Source organism: Acomys russatus, chromosome 23 (assembly GCF_903995435.1).
Source record: "Acomys russatus chromosome 23, mAcoRus1.1, whole genome shotgun sequence".
In the NCBI taxonomy this organism is placed as follows: domain Eukaryota; kingdom Metazoa; phylum Chordata; class Mammalia; order Rodentia; family Muridae; genus Acomys; species Acomys russatus.
The window spans coordinates 21639497-21661588 of NC_067159.1; the positions used below are offsets into that span (position 1 = coordinate 21639497).

At 36.4% G+C, this 22092-nt stretch overlaps 1 protein-coding gene across 4 annotated transcripts in view; it reads right to left on the reverse strand.

The window, feature by feature from the left end:
• Nucleotides 1–2132: 2132 nt before the first annotated feature.
• The window catches only part of Ptbp2 (polypyrimidine tract binding protein 2), a 66349-nt gene continuing 46389 nt past the window's right edge, over nucleotides 2133–22092 (reverse strand). Inside the window, exons 9-14 of one of the 4 annotated variants that reach the window (XM_051165921.1) lie at nucleotides 9980–10134; nucleotides 8517–8550; nucleotides 8004–8096; nucleotides 4515–4731; nucleotides 4328–4405; nucleotides 2133–4179 (exon numbers count right to left, since the gene is read on the reverse strand). In XM_051165921.1, coding sequence (XP_051021878.1) covers nucleotides 4050–4179; nucleotides 4328–4405; nucleotides 4515–4731; nucleotides 8004–8096; nucleotides 8517–8550; nucleotides 9980–10134 — 707 coding nt within the window. In that variant the 3' untranslated portion in view covers nucleotides 2133–4049. Of the gene's footprint in view, nucleotides 4183–4327; nucleotides 4406–4514; nucleotides 4732–8003; nucleotides 8097–8516; nucleotides 8551–9979; nucleotides 10135–22092 lie in introns of all 4 variants that reach the window. The other 3 variants (XM_051165920.1, XM_051165923.1, XM_051165922.1) reach the window with 3 other exon arrangements.

The window sequence follows — 22092 nt, forward strand, 5'->3', positions numbered from 1 at the left end:
TAACTAGCAAACATTCCAATACCAGCTTAATACTTTTCCTAATTTTTGTCACTTTCTATAAAACAGTATTCAGCTAAAATAAAATCCTATGTGTGTTCAATTTCATGAAATAATTCTATATTCTAATTTTCTGAACAGATACTGATGCTTCCATCTTGTATGAAGCCCTGGGTTAATCACAAAAATATGCTGTTTCTTCCATCTTATGCTGGAAAATCTTTAGTAAGATTAGAATGATCTTCAAGTTTCACAACAAATTTTAAAGGTTTATATATAATCTTGTTATATGGGGTCTGTAACTAAAAAAAAGTTATACTTTATTACTAAATAATCAAATAGTTCAAATGAAAATCTGAGAGTAGGCATCAGAATGTGAGCTATGGAATGTATTCTATAACTACGTATCTCTTTCCTTTAGCAAATAACATTTAAGTGATGTTAAGACATTAACAAACATTTCTTTACAACAATAAGAAAGACACTGGGATGATATGGACTGTTGATAACTAGGTACTTCAAGCAAACCTGGCCAGCTAGGAATGCTGGCATTTTAACATTTTCTTGTTTTGGAGACAGTGTCTCACTTAGTCCAGGCTAGCCTAAAACAGTAACATCCTGCCTCAGTCTCCTGAGTGCTGGGATGTAACTTTATAAAATAAACTTAACAGTTTACCAAAGCACAGCCTGTCTGCACACACCCTACTTGAGCCTAAAGAAGACCACCCTGGAAAGGAAGCCCAGAATTTATGGACTTGATTTTACTTTAGGCTTAGGAAAACTGTCCTTTTCCTTTGAAAACTACACACCTGGTGGTTTAAACACGAACTAATTTAGCTGATGTATTTTTCTATTCTAACCTTAAAACCTCAATGTTGTTAGTTAATAGAACTTTTAATGATTTTACAGAAGTTTTTCACCTTCTTCCTCGCAAAGGTCTTATTAGCTGCTTTCACGCCCAGAGACAGGTTCCTAACATTAAACATAAGCAACCTGAACACCTTATTCACTAGGTGCTTTGAAACCCATTTAAAAAAAAAAAAAGTCTACTATAAAAAGAACCAGTTTCCCTCCCAATTATATAAAAAGTCAAAATCACATTGTTTCTAAATTCTGAAGACAGAGCCAGTTGACATTAAAAATATTTTAACGTTAGCTACTGTGAGAGATCAAGGTAGAATGATCATAATATAAAATTGATAGTACTTTTACCTAATATTTTCTTACCAGTGTGGGCTATTTTAATCCAATGCCTTGAACTTTAAGAATTGTAGAATATCAAAATTCCCACTTTTGGTCTTGATTCTTTTTTTAAAAAAGACTATACTGGTGGAAATTATTTTAAAAAAAGAATAAAAGCAGCCACATCCTTGGGTGGGAGAACTTGGTCTCTGGCCATTAAATTGAGGTGGGGAGTTTCTTCAAGTCATTAAGTGGATGGATCCCAGTGTCTGGCACAGGTCAGAACCTTGTTTTTTCCTTTTAAGTAAACCTCACCTACAAAGAACTACCTGAAATGCATAAAATTGCACTTTCAAAGTATTGGAACCACCATGCAATCCTCAGGGAAACACCCCCCCCACCCCCGCCTCAAACAGGGTTTCCCTGTGTAGCCTTGGCTGTCTTAGACTCACTTTGTAGACCAGGCTGGCCTCGAGCTTACAACGATCCACCTGCCTCTACCTCCCGAGTGCTGGGATAAGTAGCTCTGTCCCAATGCTGGGTATAAACTAACAGAATTAAGGCATAGCTGATGCTCCTATACCGTGTCACTGTACTGCAGCACCACTTTAATAAAAAACCCAGCTTCCAGGCAACATTCAAATTCCTAACTCTAAAACAGAATCACTTTTCTTACTGTATTTATCTCTTGGAGTTCAGTGAACTCTTGTACTAATGTCTACATTGTATGTGACTTTGAGGTATACATGTGTAACCCCAAAGTTAATTCCAGTGTTTCTGTGTACACACACACACACACACACACACACACACACACACACACACACCAACAACAAAAAACCCTTGACAACTAGCACCCCAACAGCATCAGTATAAAAAGTGACTGATACAGCATCTGCAGTTAAAGCACCTCAAAGTATACATCCATGCCACCCAATTAGAAGCAGGAGACACAATCCTTTCCAGACACCTTGGTTATAACTCAGAAAGTAGTCTAAAATTAGTAAGAAATCTTGAGCAGACACAAAGATGAAAGATGAAACTGCAGCAAGAGAGCATGGCAAATCCAAAAGATCTATTAGTGCATAAATCTACCGGAAAAACAACAACAACAACAACAAAAGAGATAGAGAGAATTAACAAGCTACAATAGAAGTTATGTCTTTAAAGCAGATTATAAACAGGGTGGGAAATGTTTAATATGTGTCCTCCTGAAATACCGTCTTTTGCATTAAAAAAGGAACAGCTGGTGCATTTTCACAGCATCTAGATTTATTTATGGAATAAAGCCATAAGATTGTAATATTATTACTCCTTTCCCACCCTGGCAGAGAGTAAACATGAATTCAGAAGCACAGTGGAGTGAAAACAAAGGAGAGAGAGAAAAGGCAGCAGAGAAAGACAGAAGAGGTGAATACAGAGCTACAGAAGTGTTTATTGAGCATGCTACAGAGGTAAGCAGAGTACACACAAAATGAAATTAAACAACCATCAAACCTCCCAACTTTGTTAGAAAATTAATTTTTAATTGTGCCGCTTTCAAACTATACTGAATTTTACATTTCTAAAGATGTAAAAACTCAACTAATAGAAAATATACATGACCATTCTGTCTACATAGATAACAGAATCTATGAATCTTGAAACTAAGTACATCAATTTCAAAAAGTATTGGTCATTTAACAGAATCAACAATTCAGATTGACAAGAACTGTTCAAATAAATTTGACCTGTAGATTCTGAGCCATGTTTTTATTAAAGTCAGATCTATTCCTAAATACAAAATATTTTGAAGATTTATTAAAACTGAATATTACAATGCAAGGTAAATTAAGACTAAAGGCACATAAACTTTGGTCCCACCTGGTTGTCAGTTTTAGAAAACTGCCACAAAATTAATCTTCCTGCAAGTTTTCGCAGTACACGTTCTTTGTCTTTGAAAAATACATGCACCAGTTCCTGAACTAGCTAGACCAGTCTGCACATGCTCAGAAATCCACAACCATTTTCCAAATCTTAATTACAAACTAAGGATGGCAATATATATTTAAATGCACATAAGTCATGTCAACTTCGAAAACATCTACGAAAAATATTCAGCCACAAACAAGACATTACTTAGTGCTGACATTTATATGATACGTCCCACAAGAGTGTGTACAAAAAGGTTAAGGTTCCACAATGCTTTCCACATAGGGCTCAAACTTACAGAAATCACTTGTTGTCTTAAGAAATTAATACTCTGCATCTTGTTAATTTTAACTAATGCCTACATTCATAACTGAATCTAGACCAGATTTGTGAGATACAAAAGGCCAATGTTTTCAAAAGCAATAAAGCCTAAGATAGTAGAAACTAAAAATGCTGTTTTATTCTTTCAGTATCAAGTATCTTATTAGATTAAATAGAAAGAAATGTGATAAGCCAATAATTCAAAAGAAATTCCAAGCAGGAGAAACAAAAACTTAACCTTTTGACACACCCCTGCCTAAACATATTTTAATTCCATATAACGATGTGCCCTAAACAACCAATTCCTTTTTCCTAGTAAATGCACAACAGCAACACTAGTTTTCCTTTGTAAGGCACGTATGTCAACTAAGTTGGAAAAAAAAAAAGAAAAAGAAAAAGAAAAAGAAAAAAAGCAAAATTAAACTAAAAATTTAAACAGACAATAAAAATGGCTTCCCTATAGAACAGATGAAACACAGCAGTTAATAACTCTGCCTTTACATATGCCATTTCATTTTATAACCAAGGAATGATAACAGCATGAAAAAAAATCAAACTCTGGTCCCCACTTTTCTGAACAGTCAATAGGTGATGACACCAAACAATGTGATTTGCCCATAATCTTCATCTTCCCTTCCTTAAATTGTTGACTTGGAGAAAGACACTCTCAGATGATGGTTTTCACCAAGGTTATAATTATGAAGATCAATCAAAGCCTGAATAGCTTCCTCCACTGTTGCCATCTGAAGAAGAGCCATTTTGTGATCTCTTCTGAAACAAAATTACGAAATTAGATACTTCATAAGAAGAGTTTAAACATTAACCCATTTGAGGTTAAAAAAAAAAAAGACTAAAAAATATTTGAAGAAAATATTTCTATCAAGTCACAAATTTAAAGACAAAGAAGCTTGCTTACTGAAAAAACTTAAATGCTTTCACAGTGCCCCCGGTGTTAGCAAATAGAGTTCGCAGATCCTCTTCTGCCACAGAAGGACTAGAAAAATTAGATAGAAAAAGTGTAGCAATTAATACAAAACAACACTAAATGACATGCTTAGCTAAACAAGATAAAGAGCCTCAGTTAAGTCAGCTGAAATACTCACGGGATATTAGACAGGTGAAGGGTGGCAGAAGGAGGAAAAATGTTTTGAAAGTTTTTGGATCCGGGTTTTTTAAAACGGTGCAATGGGGAATTACCAAAATCTTTCGTTAGCCCTTGATCATCAAGTCCCTCTCGAGGTAGTTGCACAGTCTGATGTTTAGAGAGAGTAACGCGAATAATTTTTCCATACATTTTCTGCCCATTAAGATGATTCATGGCTAGAAAAATAAAGAATGTCTATTAAGATACAGAAGGTTAGAATACAAATATTTCTAACTTAAAAATTTTTAATTTTTTTACAACTTAAATGACATATTTAGCATAAGAAGGGTAGTTAATATTTAAATTTCAAAAAAACTTTACATTTCATTTTTCATTTCTACTCGGCATGGTATCATAGCAAAAGGCTTCCTTCACAGAACAAGAAAAAGCCTCTACAATCATGTCTTCTGTAACAATCCTGATGATGACAAACTGGATTTTAATAACCACAGAGAATTTAGTAGTTTCTAGAGTCTCTCCCGCCTTCTGATGCTCTACTTCCAAATGTATTATAGCTTCTGGGCAACAGGGTTTGGGATCATCCTCTTAGTTCCCTAAGAAGTTTACGCTCCTTACGTTCCCTCTACTTCTCATTGGTCACTGTCATTTTTTAAAGATTGGGTAACTCCTATTCCTTATCTGCCTTCCTGTTGGAATTTTCTCTGCTTTTACCCATCCATTCTATTACATAGAGCAGTTAAAAGACTTTCACAGGTTATGAATCTGGTGTCATTAATAAAACTCCCTAAGAACAAAAATCTAAACTTACTCTTTAACGCAGTAACAATTCCAGGTCTGGACTGATTGTATGCAATACTAGATACTGCTTGGAATCATGCAGTAAGACACCATCTTAGTAGTCCATTTCTCATATGCTCTCTGGCTAGAAAGCACTTCCTGACACTTCTCTCAATTTTGTCACATCATTTCTTGAAGTCCCTTCTACAGAAAGGCCTTTTAATCATCTGCTGTAAAAGTTCAGATCTATTTCCTATGGATGCCTTACACCCTTAAATTCACCATAATTTCTTCACATCGTCTATTATCTTCTCCCTTCAAATTCTAAGACACCTAAAGACACAACAACTGAACACAGTAACGTGAATACAGAACATCACAGGGCTTCTTGAGGTACCTGTCAGGTTATCTTTCAAAGAAGAGGACTAGACTAATAGTAGAAAAAGGTTAAGTGTTCCTGTTTTTTGTTTTTTTCTGTCGAGACAGGGTTTCTCTTGTAGTCGTGGCTGTTCTGGGCTCACTTTGTAGATCAGCCTGGCCTAGAACTCACAGTGATCCACCTGCCTCTGCCTCTCAAGGGTTGGGATTATAGGCGTTCTTGTCTTTAGTCACAGGTTTAGGCACTTTCAAAGGGGACAGGAGCTGTTTTTAGTACGTTCTTCACTTTGTATCAATGTAATACTGATCATTAACAAGGCAAGATCTGTAAGAGACAAGCCTCTGAAGGATTATCTACATTAGCAGTTTTAAGGGGTGGTGACCCTTTCACAGAGGTCGCATATCCGATATCCTGCATAATGGACATTTACACTAAGATTCATAACAGTAGCAATATTATAGTTATGAAGTAGCAACAAAGTAGCTTTATGGTTGGGGGTCACATGATGGATTGCATTAAAGGGTCACAGCACTAATCTAAATGAACTCAGATGGGAAGACACCCAATAACTACGGACAACAACATCCCATAGGCTTGCATCCTGAACTAGACAAGATTATATAAAGCAAGCTCTACTCCAGATACTATTCATCACTCTCTAATTCCTGGCTAGGAAGTCAATGTGGTCAGAGGCCTCACGCTCTTACTGATGTGAACATCTCACTGTGATAAACAGTATCATCAAACTGTAAGCCCAAATAAACCCTTTCCCCCTTAAGTTTCTCTGGTTAGATAATCTGTTGAAGCAAAGAAGCTAATATATTCAATATGCTCATATTGGGCAAAAACACGAATAAGGGTTGCTGTCTCCAAGCTCAACAAGACAGCCTTCCTTCCCTGTGTGTTAGCACCTTGATCTAGAAATGTATCATCCATAACTTTCAGAAAACTAATTTCTGTTGTTTCAACTTTACATCATAGTACTTAGTTTTTATGGGGTTGAAGAGATGGCTCAGTGACTAAGAACACTGGCTGCAATTCCAGAGGATCCAGGTTCAATTCCCAGTCCCATATGGCAGCTCAAAACTATCTGTAACTACAGTTCCAGTGGATCTTGCACCGTCACACATACATAGATGCAGGCAAAATGCCAATACACATAAAATAAAATTAAAAAGTAAGTGTTTATATAAATCAAAAACGAACAAAAAAAATGTTCAGAATAAATTTGGTGATCCCCATATTTCAGATAATTCTCAATATGATGATTTGATTATTTTTATAGGAAGATAAAGCCATGCTCATTTCAAACACTAATTTTAAAAAAAAGACATACTCAAGAATGTTTTTGTTCACTAGAACACTGTCAAATGCTACTTACATATATAGTTCTTGGACAAAAACAGTAGTGAGCTGGGGCTATAGCTCAGAAGACCTGCCTAGCATATGCAACATCTTTGGATTTGATACCCGCCAACACCAAGAAAACAAGATAATAGCAACGACTTACCTAGAAGACCTGTACACAAACCGAGAAGAAAATAACATACCAAACACCTAGCACATTTAAGACAGGTATTCACTTTAAAACCAGAAAATCAGTTTCACATTTCATCTGAGCTACCAAGTTCACAGACATTCTTGATGGTTATAACAGCAAAAAAATTTAATCCCATCAAAAATGGAAAAGTTTAAAGAATGTGAATGCAGTCAGAATAAGTAACATCATTCTTGAATCTTAATGAATTAAATTATAAGCTAAGAGCTTGGTAAAAATTATAGATAATGAAATCCTGAGTGTAAAGTTGTATTCTACACTGAAGTTACAAATGAAAAACAGTAATATACACATAACTTGACTGAACTACATTTTATGCCTTTGGACTAACCATTGGTGAAGACTTTTCATTTTGTAAAATTTAGCATCTCTAAGGACATTTTCCTTTCCATTGCTAAGTTGAGTCAACACCTATAAGTGATTTTAGAAGAATACAAGGACAGTAAGGGTTTTATGACTTATACGAACAATTATTTTCTAATACAGGAAACTGTCAGGAACAAAAATCTTAATCAAAAGTCATTTCAGTTTTGGAGCAAACAACCTTTTCCATAAAGCTGTGCTTAGACATGGTAGGAAGAAAGCAACACAGATTCACCATGTACAACTATAAGATTATGAAAATTAACTAATTTGGTATTTTGAGCCCTGATCACTAAAAGGCCATAAATGATTTCTTATTGAACTAAAGGAGTCTGGTTTTAGTCACAGATAAATATTACTGTGTTTGAATTTAGAACTTAAATGTATAGAAACATGCAGCTGCCTCTTACCGAGCTGTGACTGGTTCCCATCTGCCATCTGTATCAGAGCACTGTCTTTTTTATTGTACAAAATCTTCACGCGCTGCACATCACCATAAACACCTTTTTGTGGAGCCACAGAGAGGTAATCCAGAAATGGAATCAATTTTACGTGCAAGTCAGCTACAGGTTATCTTTCTGACACATCAATGAAACATTCAGACATCAACATGATCACTCACTCAATCTCACCATTTGCACAAATGAATAAAGAAGAACAAGATTTTGAACAGTGAATTTTGAAAAGAATAATTTTTGATAAACCCTCAAAGCTATGTGAATGATATTAAATTAAAAACCATGCAAAATAAATTAGCATGCATTAAAACAAACTTTGTGTCTATGGAGAGTTTTAAATAGCAAAGAAAAATAGCAAAAGATTTACTATTCAACTTTAAGCCAAAGTGCTAGCTACAAATAAGAATTAAGGTGAAACAAAAAAATCAAATCAATAATAAAAGTATAGTGCTAACAATAACATACCGAAGAGGGTAAACAGACTTTGGGGCGTAACCATCTTTAGAAGGAGAGAAGAGCAAGCAGCGTAAGACAAGAAGAGAGAAGAGTCGAGGAAGAGCGGAGATGAACAGATCATCCATAACGAAGGGTGGTTCCCGCAGAATGGTGAGGTGGTCATGGATCATGGTTCAAGGCGGTTAATTGGGGCAAGTTGGTCCGAGGAACATTTGTTCAAGCACAGAAGCATGAACATAGGGAATGGAGACAGGGAATGAAGACAAGGACAAGGAAAATAAAGGATAAGACAGGGAAGGGAATGGGTATTTGGGAAAAGACAAGGAAAGGGAAGGTGAACACACAGGGAAAAGGATGAAATGGGGAAGGGAAACAGCAATGCAGAAGAAAAAAATAAGGAATTGGGGAACAAAAAAAAAATAAAATATAGGTCAGTACATAGGAAATGCAGGAATTTGGTCAGAAAATGGTTGGTTTATGTACTGTACAAGAAAAACTGAGCAAAATGTAGTCATCCAAGACAAATATGGGTAAAGTACATCTATATCAAAGAGTAAATTACAGCATTTCATCTCAACATAGGGAAGGAATGCATGCATAGGAATTTTAAACTTTGAACTTTAACTGCATAAGCATGGCTGGTTATGAAATGCAGGCAAAAGTCTTAAAACAAAGGCACTCCAATTCAAACACTTTAGCATGCAGAACTGTGAATGATAACAGTATTAAACAACAAAATTAGTTATGTCCATTATTAACAGAGGCCAATAAAAAATGAGACAAATATCTAACTAGTCATCGTACACTGATACATTTGAGGGTCCCACATTTCATACCAGCTTTTACAGCAATCAAAATAAAATATACCAGACATAAAATGTACAACTGAAGAAAATAACAGCAACTTCATTTAACAAGAGGGGAGCAGGGTAAAATTGAAATATATTTGTAGAAGACAATGACTAAAAACTGCAAAGAAAAAAATTACTAAGAAAGACTGAAGAGTGCCTCGTCAAGATCTTTGGAAGAACCTTCAAAGAAAAATGTATTAGAGTAGTTCACATAAAATAAGATTTAAAAAATGCAATAACACATAAGCATGAAATGAACAAGCAAATCATTCAAAAAGGCAAAGAGCAAAACTGTTTTACAGTTACACTTGCAAAATTAGATTTTAAAAAAAAGAAGAAAAGAAAGAAAAGAAAAGAAAAAAGCCAAACTACAGTACTTCGCCATATTTTTCTTAGGAAAAATAGGTAGCTATTCTAAAATATATATATATACACATATATAGATATATGACTAAGAAACAGTACTACCTAAACAAATACGTAGATTTTATTCAGAAGCAGAAATACAAAAGATATTTTGGCTAATGAATATACATAAAAGAAAGGCAAGTGCAAAATGAAATATGAAAAACTTTCACAAATGAAATGGAGATGGAAAGCATTGAAAATTATTTCACTAACCTCTTCATTTAAATTGCTAACCAACAGGACTGTATTGCCAGCAGCTGAGACTCCAGGCATGCCCACTCGGCCAGCAGCAGCTGCAGCAGCTGCAGCAGCAGCATTTGGAATAGCCAAAGGACTGAGAGCTCCTGGAACAGCTGCAACAGGAAGCCCTAATTTTAAAATAAAGCATATTTTACGAAACACACACAAGTCGTTTACAAAACCAATTTAAGCACGATGGCTGCATGGCTTATGGCTGACCGTTCCAAATGGTTCCTGTAAGTTAATTTTTACGATGTTTAGAAAAATGCTGTGTTGTTGTGGAGCAATTAATGATAGGAAGGTAACAGACTTCGACAGTCGCTTATTATGTGCCTTAAGGTGCACACCTGTATAATGTTAACACACTGCACACATCTTTATCTTCCCCATGCAAAAGCTAACAAAACATGAAGACTAAATTTTCACTCCCATGATTCACAGAGAGGCAAATACAAGAAAACCTTAAAGCCAGTGGTGCTACTTGTCATCTCATTTCTGTAAGTATGTCTTCTTCAAAACCTAACTTTGAAACCATTTAGCACTTAAGAAACAAATACAGTTCAGGTCCTACAAACAAAATTATTTCCTTATATAAAAGTCAGCTTCTATAGATAAATCCTCCTAAACAATTCATGCAAATGTCCTGTAGAAAAAAAATCTCAGGACAATTTGCCTTCTCAAATTCATACTCAAGTGGAATCACATGAAACTCTAAATACCTTCAGCTCTTAAATTCTTATTTACCTTTTATTTATTATTTGTTGGCAAGGACAAGTGCAGAATAAGAATTTACACCTTGACCAACACTCTACTACAGTGGCACAGATCTTGTGACATACTTGCTTAGGAATGGTCCTTCACTGTGGCTTTGTAAATTCATTCTATTCCTCTTCTCTTTGAGTCTACTGCTATTTCAGTATCAGTGAGCTTACTTTTTCTTGTTAGGTCTTAGATGGCTTTACAGAGGCTACTATGACCTTTCACTGGAACTAAAGAATTAAGAAAATTCCTACACTTCTGACATGAAAAATTCCCCTTTAATATCTTCAATCAGCTTTTCTTCCTTCTCTGTGAAATCTCTATCACTAGAAAGAAGATTCTCCATTTTAAAATTGTTCTGGGTGAGTGTATTTTGCAGGATTTTGTCCACTTTCTTTGGTGGTTACTTTTTGTTTCAGAATGTTCTAACTTGGATAGATTTAAGAAGACTAGAAATAATAAACCACCAAGTACCAAAGCACATTCTCAGCAATCAAAACACAATCTTATTTTTTTTTCTTTTGCTATTAATCCAGTTAATTTCTTCTTGTATGTGGTTATGTGTACTTGATAATATAACTGTGCACATGTAAGGCCCAATGTTCTCTGTTGCTCTTTGCTTTGGTGTTTTGAGTTAGTGTCTCTCTCAACCTGAGGTCTAGGCTGGCTGGCAAATAAGCTTCCACAGACCCCTTCAGCCCCCACTTGACAGGAATGCTGCCGCTCTAGGCTTTTTCATGAAGGTTCTGGGTTTCCTATGCTTGACATGACAAGTCCTTAGCCCTGACTTATTTCTTCATTTTAAATACAATACTTCTCATCACAACTCACAGGTTATTTCCACTTAACATTCTTTTTGGATAATTTAATTGTTTTGTCAGGGGACGTATATACACTTACAAACTACAGACATTCATATTCAGCTTTTTTCGTTACATTCTCTTGGTAAGTGACCTCTCCATGCTTAGAAACAAGTAACGACACCTCAAGGAAAACACCGAACATTTTCAGGCAGTTTGGCTGAATATATGAAGCATTCAACTTAGGTTGACAATACAATTATTTAATAATAGTGGAAATACCAGATGTAGTCATTATATTGTCAACTCATTTCTTTGTTTTAGTAGTTTTAATTGGCTATCTCTTGGAAGAAAAAGCAATTTAAAATGCTGTTAAAATCCATGGTCTTTATGAGAGTCAGAATTAATACTGGCAAAACTAAACAAACAAAAACAAAGCCACAAACTGCAATACACTAAATGTCACAGAGAAAAAAATTGTTCCACGTTAAACCTCACGTTCTATTAATATAAAGACTTCAAAACGAGGTATTTGATGGGCTCCTTTCCACAGTAACACATGGAATCAACTTCATTTCTGGGCTATTTTCAGTTCTAACAGCAAGGAGAGACTCTCGTGGCTACTAACCAGAAAGAACACTTTTACTAAAGACCCAACCATAACTCAACACACAAAAATCTCAAGAATTCCAAATCCCTCGTATTTTCTCTTTTCTCTGTACATTTGGACTCTTGAGTTACCTTCTCATGTTCATATACTAGAGTTTTCTTGAGCTTTGTACCCAGGCTAAAAAACTCTTGAAACCTTTAATTTCATGTCTCCCTTTACACTTAAAAATTGCTGAGGCAAACAAGCTTTTGCTCATTTGAATTGTATCTACTGATATCTACTATAATAAAATTAAAAACAAGAGAACATACAATTATGCACTCTATTAGCCTTAAAGGTGATGCAGAGAATAAAAACTCTCTGCATACCAGAAAGAAGAATGAAAGTCAACACAGAATGTCAGAAAAGTTGATTCTGTGACCAACAGTTCATAAGAGATTCTCTACAATCTCTGGTAACATTTGATAAACAGTACCCTTGATATGAAAAAGTACTAAGAAATTTAAAAACCAAACAATTCACCTAGAAGACAATGCTGTATTGACATTTGGAAAGGAATACCAAGGTACAGAGTTAAAATCACAGACTACTGAGATGGTTCTAAATAATTTCTTATTCATTTTCCTGTTAAGTTCTCAAAAAAATTAATCCTCCAATATAAATCAGGAGTGAGAACCAAGTTGGTGGCACCAAACACACAAGATATGTGATCTGCAGGACTGAGACTAGGTACCTGGCTGGGAGCTACAGATGGCAAGACCTGGAGAGCCCTAGGTGAGAGGGGTCTGCACAGTGCAGAGCACAGGTGGGTCCAGCCTTGGGCCACCCAACTGGCCCATGGGGGATGGGTGCTCAGTCCCCAGAGCCTGGACCCATACTCGCCTGCGAGCTGCAGCCTTGCTCTATATCATGACTCGGTGTCTGGGACTGAACTGTGGACTGTGACGCACCAGAGTCTGGAGCTGCTAGCCAGGGGAAAACTCAGGAAAATGGGTGGATGTGACCTCAGACCATCCTTCCAGTCCATAGAAAGGCCCAGCGGCCAGTGGCCACCCAGACAAAGCCTAGCACAGACAGCCCAGCGGCTGTGACTTACCTGCACTCTTTCTCTCTCCCTCTCTGACTGATCTGTGGGCCACAGAAAAACAGCATCAGTGTTTGCTGGCCCAGGGGGAACTGAGAGTGTGGATCTGGCATAGACCTGACCTCAGATCATCCTGCCAGTCCATGCAGAGACCCAGGGCCCACACCGGGGCTCAGGTGGCCATGGACACGTTCTCCAGCTACAGCTCCGTAGTTGCACTCTCGTATTGACTGATCCAAGGCTGCATGGTCTGAACGGGTGGGGCAGAAACCTAGCCAGCCACCCCAACAGACTGTTCCCGCACACTTGGGCAGAAATGAATCCGCCTGAAGGGATTGGGGTGGAAGCCTAGCCAACAACCACCAGCAAGCAGGGGTTACAGCTCTCTAGGGTGAACTGAGCCTAGGTCCCCAAACCACACTGCCCAAGGGCAGGGTTTTCAAAGCCAAGCCAAAGGCAGATAACTGGCTTTATCTACACTACCTTGAACTGAACCTTGGGCTGCAGAGAACCAGCAATAGTCTTTGCTGACACAGCGGGGAGCCCAGGGTGTGGAACAAAGTCCCCTGGAGCTGAAGCCAGGTCACCTGCTTGATCCAGGGAAGGGTTCCCTGATCCCCACAGGTGAGGGCTCTTGACCTACAGACACCCACCAATGAACTACTCGCAACAACAAGTGAAAGACACCAGAAACTACCTCCCAACGTCAGAGCCAGCAAGATGTCTAAAGGCCAGCATAAAAACACAAACAACAAAACCAAAACAATTAAGGCTTCTCCAGAACCCAGGTATCCCAAAGAATTCAAGCCTAAGAACTCAAACACAAATGAAGCACAAGAAAATGACCTCAAATCCTTAGTAATGAAGATGATAATGGAGGAAATGAGTAAAATCTGTCAACAAATGCAGGAAGATGCAGCCGAACAGATTGAATACATTAAAGAGGCCTATAGAGAGGCACTGGAGGAAATTCAGGAAAATACAAACAGTCAGATACAGGAAATCACTAAAACAGTACAAGATTATAAGATGAAATTGGAAATGATAAAAGCACAGACAAAAGAAAGCCAGGAACAAGAGAACTTGGAGAAGAAAGCAGGAAATGCAGAGTTAAGCTTCTCTATCAGAATTCAAGAGATGGAGGAAAGAATCTCAGGAGTAAAAGATACAATTGAAGAACTTGATGCAACCAGCAAAGAAAATGTTAAATCTGAAATATTCCTATCACAAAACATCCAAGAAATCAAGGACACCATGAAAAGACAAAACCTGAGGATGATAGGAATTGAGGAAAGAGAAGACACCTGGCTCTAAGGCCCAGAAACAACAAAATCATAGAAGAAAATTTCCCAAATTTAAAGAAAAAGATGCATATAAACATACAAGAGGCCTACAGAACATCAAGTAGAGCAGAAAAGAAAATCTTCCCATCACGTAATAATCAAAACACAAAATGTAAAGAACAAAGAAAAACATTAAAAGTGGCAAGGGGAAAAGGTCAAACATATAATGGCAAACCTATCAGAATTACACCCGACTTCAGCGGAGACCATAAAAGCCAGAAGGGCCTAGGCAGAGGTTCTGCAAACCCTAAGATACTACAGATGACAGGCCAGACTTTTATACCCAGTGAAACTTTCAATAACCATTGATGGAGAAAACAAGATATTTCATGTCAAAAACAAATTCAAACAATACGAATCCACAAATCTGGCCCTACAGAAGTTACCAGAAGGAAAACTCCAACTAAAAGAAAGTGGCAAACCACAACCAAATTAACACAGAAAATAGATAACTTCACTGTTGCAAAACATAACCACACATACACTCCACCACAACCAACATGAAAATAAACAAACTCAAGAGAATTAACAGTTACTGGTCACTAATATCTCTCAACATCAATGGTCTCAATTTTCCAATAAAAAGACACAGACTAACTCAATGGATGTATAAACAAGACCCAACATATTCTGCATTCAAGAAACACATCTCAGCCACAAGGATAGATATTACCTCAGGGTAAAAGGCTGGAAAAAGGTATTTCAAGCAAAGGAACACAAGAAGCAAGCTGGTGTAGCCATTTTAATATCTAATAAAACACACTTTCAAGCAAAATTAATAAAAAAGAGATGAGGAAGGACATTTCATACTCAAAAGTAAAGTCAACCAAGATGATATCACAATTCTGAACATCTATGCCCCTAATACAAGGGCACCCACATTTGTAAAAGAAATTATTAACAATGCTTAAACCAAACATCATTCCTCACACATTAATAGTGGGAGACTTCAATACCCCACTTTCACCAAAGAATAACTCAGTGAAAAAAAACAAGCTGAGAAATAATGACACTAACTGATGTCATCAAACAAATGGATCTAACAGTTATCTACAGAACTTTTCACCCAAACAAAAGATTATACCTTCTTCTCAGCACCTCATTGAACCTTCTCCAAAACTGATCATATAGTCGGTCACAAAGCAAGCCTCAACAAATATGAGAAGATTGAAATAATACCTTGTATCCTATCAGATCACCATGGACTAAAGCTGGACTTCAACAACAATAGAAATAACAAAAAGCCTACATACACATGGAAACTGAACAACTCTCTACTTAATGACAACTGGGTTAAGGAAGAAATAAAGAAATTAAGGACTTCTTAAAATTCAGTGAAAATGAAGGAACAACATACCAAAATTTATGGGACACATTGAAAGCAGTGCTAAGAAGAAAATTCAGAGCACTAAGTACCTTCATAAAGAAATTAGAAATATCCCATGTAAGCAACTTAACGACACATATGAAAACCTTAGAAAAAAAAGAAGCAGAAACACTCAAGAGGGAGAGATGGCTGGAAATAATCAAACTCAGGGCTGAAATCAATCAATTAGAAACAAAGGGAACATTTTAAAGAATCAACAAAACCAGGAGCCAGTTCTTTGAGAAAAATCAACAAGGTAAACAAACCATTAGCCAAACTATCTAAAAGGCAGAGACACACTATCCAAATCAACAAAATCAGAAATGAAAAGGGAGACTGACGGAATACAAACAATCATTAGGTCCTACTTCAAAGGCTTTTATGCCTCAAAATTTGAACATCTGAGAGAAATGGTCAATTTTCTTGACCAATTCCACTTGTCAAAGTTGGATCAAGATCAGATAAATAAACTAAATAGTGTATTTCTCTTACAGAAATAGAAGCAGTCATTAAAACTCTCCCAAAAAAAGCCCAGGGACAGATGGTTTCAGGACAGAATTCTACCAGATCTTCAAAGAAGAGCTAATACTGATTCTCTTCAAGCTACTCTACAAAACAGAACGGATGGAACACTACCAAACTTATTCTATGAGGCCACAGTCACTTTGATACCTAAACCTCAAAAAGACCCAACAAAGAAAATTTCAGACCACTTTCTCTTATGAACATTGATGCAAAAATACTTGCAAACCGAATCCAAGAACGCATCAAAGATATCATTCACCATGAACAAGTAGGCTTCATTCCAAGCATATAGGGGTGGTTTAATACAGAAATCTATCAATGTAATCTACCATATAAGCAAACTGAAAGAAAAAAAAAAAAAACACATGATCATCTTCTTAGATGCAGAAAAAGCATTTGAAAAAAGTCCAACTCCCATTCATGTTTCAAGTTTTGGAGAGATCAGGGATAAAAGGCACATACCTAAACATAATAAAGGCTATATACAACAAGCCAGTAGCCAACATCAAATTAAATGGAGAGATACTCAAGGAAATTCCTCTAAAACCAGGGACAGACAAGGCTACCCACTTTCTCCATATCTCTTCAATATAGTTCTTGAAGTTCTAGCTAAAGCAGTAAGACAAAGAAAGGAGATCAAAGGTATCCCAACGGGAAAGGAGGAAGTCAAATTATCCCTATTCACAGATGATGTGATAGTGTATGCAAATGACCCCAGAATTCCAGCAGAGAACTCCTACAGCAGATGAACACCTTCAGCAAAATGGCTGCACACAAAATTAACTCAAAAAAAAAAAAAAAAAAAAAAAAAAAAAATCAGTAGCCTTCCTGTATACTAAGGACAATCATGCTGAGAAAGAAATTAGGGAAACTATACCTCCACAATAGCCACAAGTAATATAAAATATCTAGGAGTAACTCTAACCAAGCAAGTGAAAGACTTGTTTGAAAATAAGACTCCAAATCTCTGAAGGAGATTGAAGATGACATCAGAAGATGGAAGGATCTCCCTTGTTCGTGCAACAGGAGAAGTAACATAGAAAAAATGCCATCTTACCAAAAGCAATTTATAGATTCAATGCAATTCCTATCAAAATACCTACATATTTTTTAAAGACATTGAAAGATCAATTCTCAACTTCATATGGAAAAACAAAAAAACCCAGAATAGCTAAAACAATCCTGTACAATAAAAGATTCTCCAGAGGAATCTCCATACCTATCTAAAGCTGTATTATAGAGCAACAGTAATTAAAACAGAATGGTAGTGGCACAGCAATAAGCTGGTTGCCCAGTAGAATTGAATCAAAGACCCAGAAATAAATCCACACACACATACGGTCACTTCATTTTTGACAAAGAAGCCAAATCTATTCAATGGAAAAAGGGTAGCATCTTCAACAAATGGAGCTGATCTAACTGGATGTCCACATGTAGAAAAAAGCTAGTAGATCCATATTCATCAGCATGCACAAAACTCAAGTCCAAGTGGATTAAAGACCTCAACATAAAACCAGACACACTAATTCTAATAGAAGAAAAACTGGGGAAGAGACTGGAACTCATTGGCACAGGAGAAAACTTCCTGAATAGAACACCAACAGTCCAGGCTCTAAGGTCAACAATAAGAAATGGGACCTCATGAGGCTGAGAAGCTTAAGGCAGAAGACACTGCCAACAGAACAAAGCGACAGCCTATAGACTGGGAAAAGATCTTCACCAATCCTACATCTGACAAAGGACTAATATCCAAAATATATAAAGAGCTCAAGAAATTAAACACCACCAAATCAAATAACCCAATTAAGAAATGAAGTTCAGAACTAAACTGCAAATTCTCAACAGAAGAACATCGAATGGCTGAGAAACACTTAAAGAAATGCTCAATGTCCTTAATCATCAGATAAATGCCAATCAAAATGGCTCAGATTCCATCTTACACCCATCAGAATGGGTTAAGATAAAAAACTCAAGTGCTAGTGAGAATGTGGAGAAACGGGAACACTCCTTCGCTGCTGGTCAAAGTGCCAACTTGTACAACCGTTTTGGAAATCAATCTGGTACTTTCTCAGAAAACTGGGAATAGGGCTACTACTCCTTAGAATATACCCAAAAGATGCTCCACCACACATACCCAAAAGATGCTCCACCACACAAGGACATATGCTCTCAACCATGTTCATAGTAGCCTTATTCGTAATAGCCAGAATCATTTAAGAGAATCATTTAAATGAACATACAAGAATTGAGAATTAAAAGGCCAATGTAAATTGTTGTATCCTTAATGTCTATGCTGCATTTTAATAAATATCATCACTTAATAAAAAGATAGCCAATTTTCACTCAAGAACAGTTTGGGTTCAAAACAAAAGCAACTTATCCTCTCTTAGTAAAGAAATAAGTAATGAAAATATTACTAAATGTAAAATGTATGCTTTGAAGCCCCACTCCTGTTTATGTGCTAATTCAATAATCTATTGATTATGTGGCTATGAAGCTACAAAGCAGGTTAATCAAATTATGTCAAAAGATCTGCATGATTATGTCAGAAGCAACCTGCCATATGAAACCAGTGCTTAAGAGCTACAGCAAGCACTATTTCCACTTAATAACCTGTTATACTGTTCTGTTATTTCTTCTCCTGGGCTGGTAAAACACTAGAGGCACAACTTAGGCTTTTAACAGACTTGAAAGCCTCTGTGGATGGACTTCAGCTTTCTTCTAAATACTTTTCTCTGAAAATTAAACTTTTTCATCAACACAGAAAGTTTTACATTTATGGACATACTTGTGGCAAAGAAAAAAAAAGACTATAAAATGTTTTTATGACACCATATCTTATTAATGAAACTGACACATTATCTTAATCAATAAAAGTGCAACTTTTACAAAATGTCAATTCAATTTTACAAATTTAGTAAAGGACTCTGCATACCTAAGATTTAACATTTATCAAGAGAAAACTAATTTTAATGATTTACAAACTCTTTAGCTAAGCACATTAATAAATTTTCCATTACCCTAACAAACTACTTGAAACTAGGTACTGAGAAGGAAGTTATTTGGCTTTAAGGCAATGGTATATGAAAGAAGCCCTCTTAGGTTCCCACTGGTGTCAAGGTAGAAGTCTATGTGAAAGAAAGAGCACAAGGGGAGATAAGCTAATCCCGTTCTTTTCAGAAACCGTAACAATGACTAAAACATTCCTTTTACAGAACATCATCCAAGAACCTCCCCCTAGAGCCCACTTAAAATTTCACCATCTGTTAATAGTGCCATAGAAGGACTGGTCAAGCCTCTAACACAAAAACTTTTGTTGGAAAAACATCTAAACAATCCCTAGCTATTGCCAGTTTTAGCCCTAACTTTCTATGAGAAACATGATAAAAAGTCCTTCTTTCTCACAATGGTTCTATTCAAAATGTAGATTTTCTAGGCATCAATTCTTGATCCAATCTGCTACAACCAATTATAGAATTCTAGCCTGAAAAACAAATAATTGTTACACGTAAGACACTAGGTAAAATCCTTATGTGCCATTGTATTTAATTCTCACAATAGCCTTAGATAACGCAGGTTACCATTATGTTCATTGCAAATGTGTAAGCCAGACAGTGAAGCTAAGTCATAGTAAACACAAGAGTGCTGGACTTCAACTTCATCATCAAACACTCCCCCTTGGGTAATGTTTTATTTATCATGCCATTTCTCCTTCCTATCACACACATCTTTTGGGTATTAATTTATTGGGTTTTTTTGGTACCATAGACTTTCTCCTAATATGCGTTATATTTTTGTGGATACTCTTAGTCTTACAGTGCATACTGTATTTAAGAGCACTTCTAACCCACCTCCCCCATGAAAGGGTTTCAGTGTGTAGCCATGGCTGTCCTTGAACTCAGAGATCTGCCTCCCCAAGGGCTGGGATTATAGGTGTGCACCACTGCACCTGCCTTGCTACTTCTAATTCTAATCCTGTTCCAGCCACCACTTTTCATGTTAGGTCCTGGGGATTAAAGCCAGGGCCTTCTAATGGTTGAGCAAGCACCCTACTACTGAGCTATTTCACTAGCTTCAATCTTATTTCGGTACACAATATAAATCCAAAATTTCATTTCAACAATTTAATCTAGTTCTCTTATACTTTGAAAACTGTGAAGTAAAATAAAGTTTCAAAGTACTAATCTCTAGATTCTAAACTCACAATCCCCTAAATCCTTACCAAAATTTAGACTAAATGTAAAAAATTCTAGATTAGAGTAGGCATCATGGTGGTACATGCTTTCAATCCAGCACTTGGATGAAAGAGGCAGATGGAGATCTGTGAGCTGGAGGTCACATTGGTCTATATAGTAAGTTCTAAGTCTGCTAGGTTTACATAGTAAGGACCCTGTCTTAAAACAAACAACAGAACTCTACAATAAGTTTCCTTTTGTCTAAGAGAGATTTTCACATTTCATTCTTTGAAAATAACTACCATTAAGATATAATGCTTTTTTACACTTACTTTTCTCCCATTTCTTCATGCCTCCTATCTTAAGGCTCTTTGAGAGTTTAAAAAAAAGTATCTAGTATTCCTGTTTTTATATACCCCTGAAGCCAGTTTCTTAAAACTAAATTGATCATCCTTAATCAATTGTTCAAGCATCTGAAAGATCCTTCACAGAAAAGATTCTTAACCAACATTCTGGTTAATTGTAAGATCTTCATGAGATAGTTTCAGAGTACATTCAAGCTTATCTCTTTTGATGCTAAGGGGCTAATAATTTTAGTATAAAATTCACATTTCACAGATGACATTATTCCTAAGATCTTGCTCTATAAACTTTTGTGGCATTATACTATTCATATTTTCCCAATTATTCTAGGTTCCATTCAAAACATTTGTACCTCATAAAATTCAACAGACTGCATATATATTTACTTATACTGTGTCCTTGGCTCATAAAATCCTCCTGATTCCTTTGGAGGAATCACTCTTTTGACTGTACTCAAAATTATGCTATGTATATTTGTTTACCTCTAATCACAACTATTCTTGTTAATCACCTCCCACTAGAATACAAAATCTGTAATATTTTAGAAGCCTTATTTTCCTGTTCATAGTAGTATTAAAAAAAAAAAAAAAAAAAAGAGAGAAGTTCAAAAGCCAAGACTTTAATTGACATGTTCTATATGTTTATTGTATTTTCTAGCTGATGAAATAATCCTGCAGAATCTTCACTTCAGGCTTCAAGTAGATTTCATACCATGGCCAGTGACCTGTCACCTTGTTGTACTAATTGCACACACAGATAAATGCGCAGCTTTAGAAAGAGTTTCTATGTTTTACACATACCATCTGTAGCTGTCAACTTTAAAAACACATAATTTCTGTTTGCTTTTCTGGGAGACAAGGTTTCACTGGTGGTCCAGACAGCTCTTGAACTCATGACACTCTTGCCTCAGCCTCCCAAATGGAATCGTGGTGTGGGTGACTATAATGGGCTTGAAATTAGGTCCACAGTATAATTTCATTTTAAGAAATCTTCTTCAGCCAAAAGCTAGAGTGGACTGGTATGGAATTCAGGCTACTCAGTCTTAAAAACAGTAAGTCTTG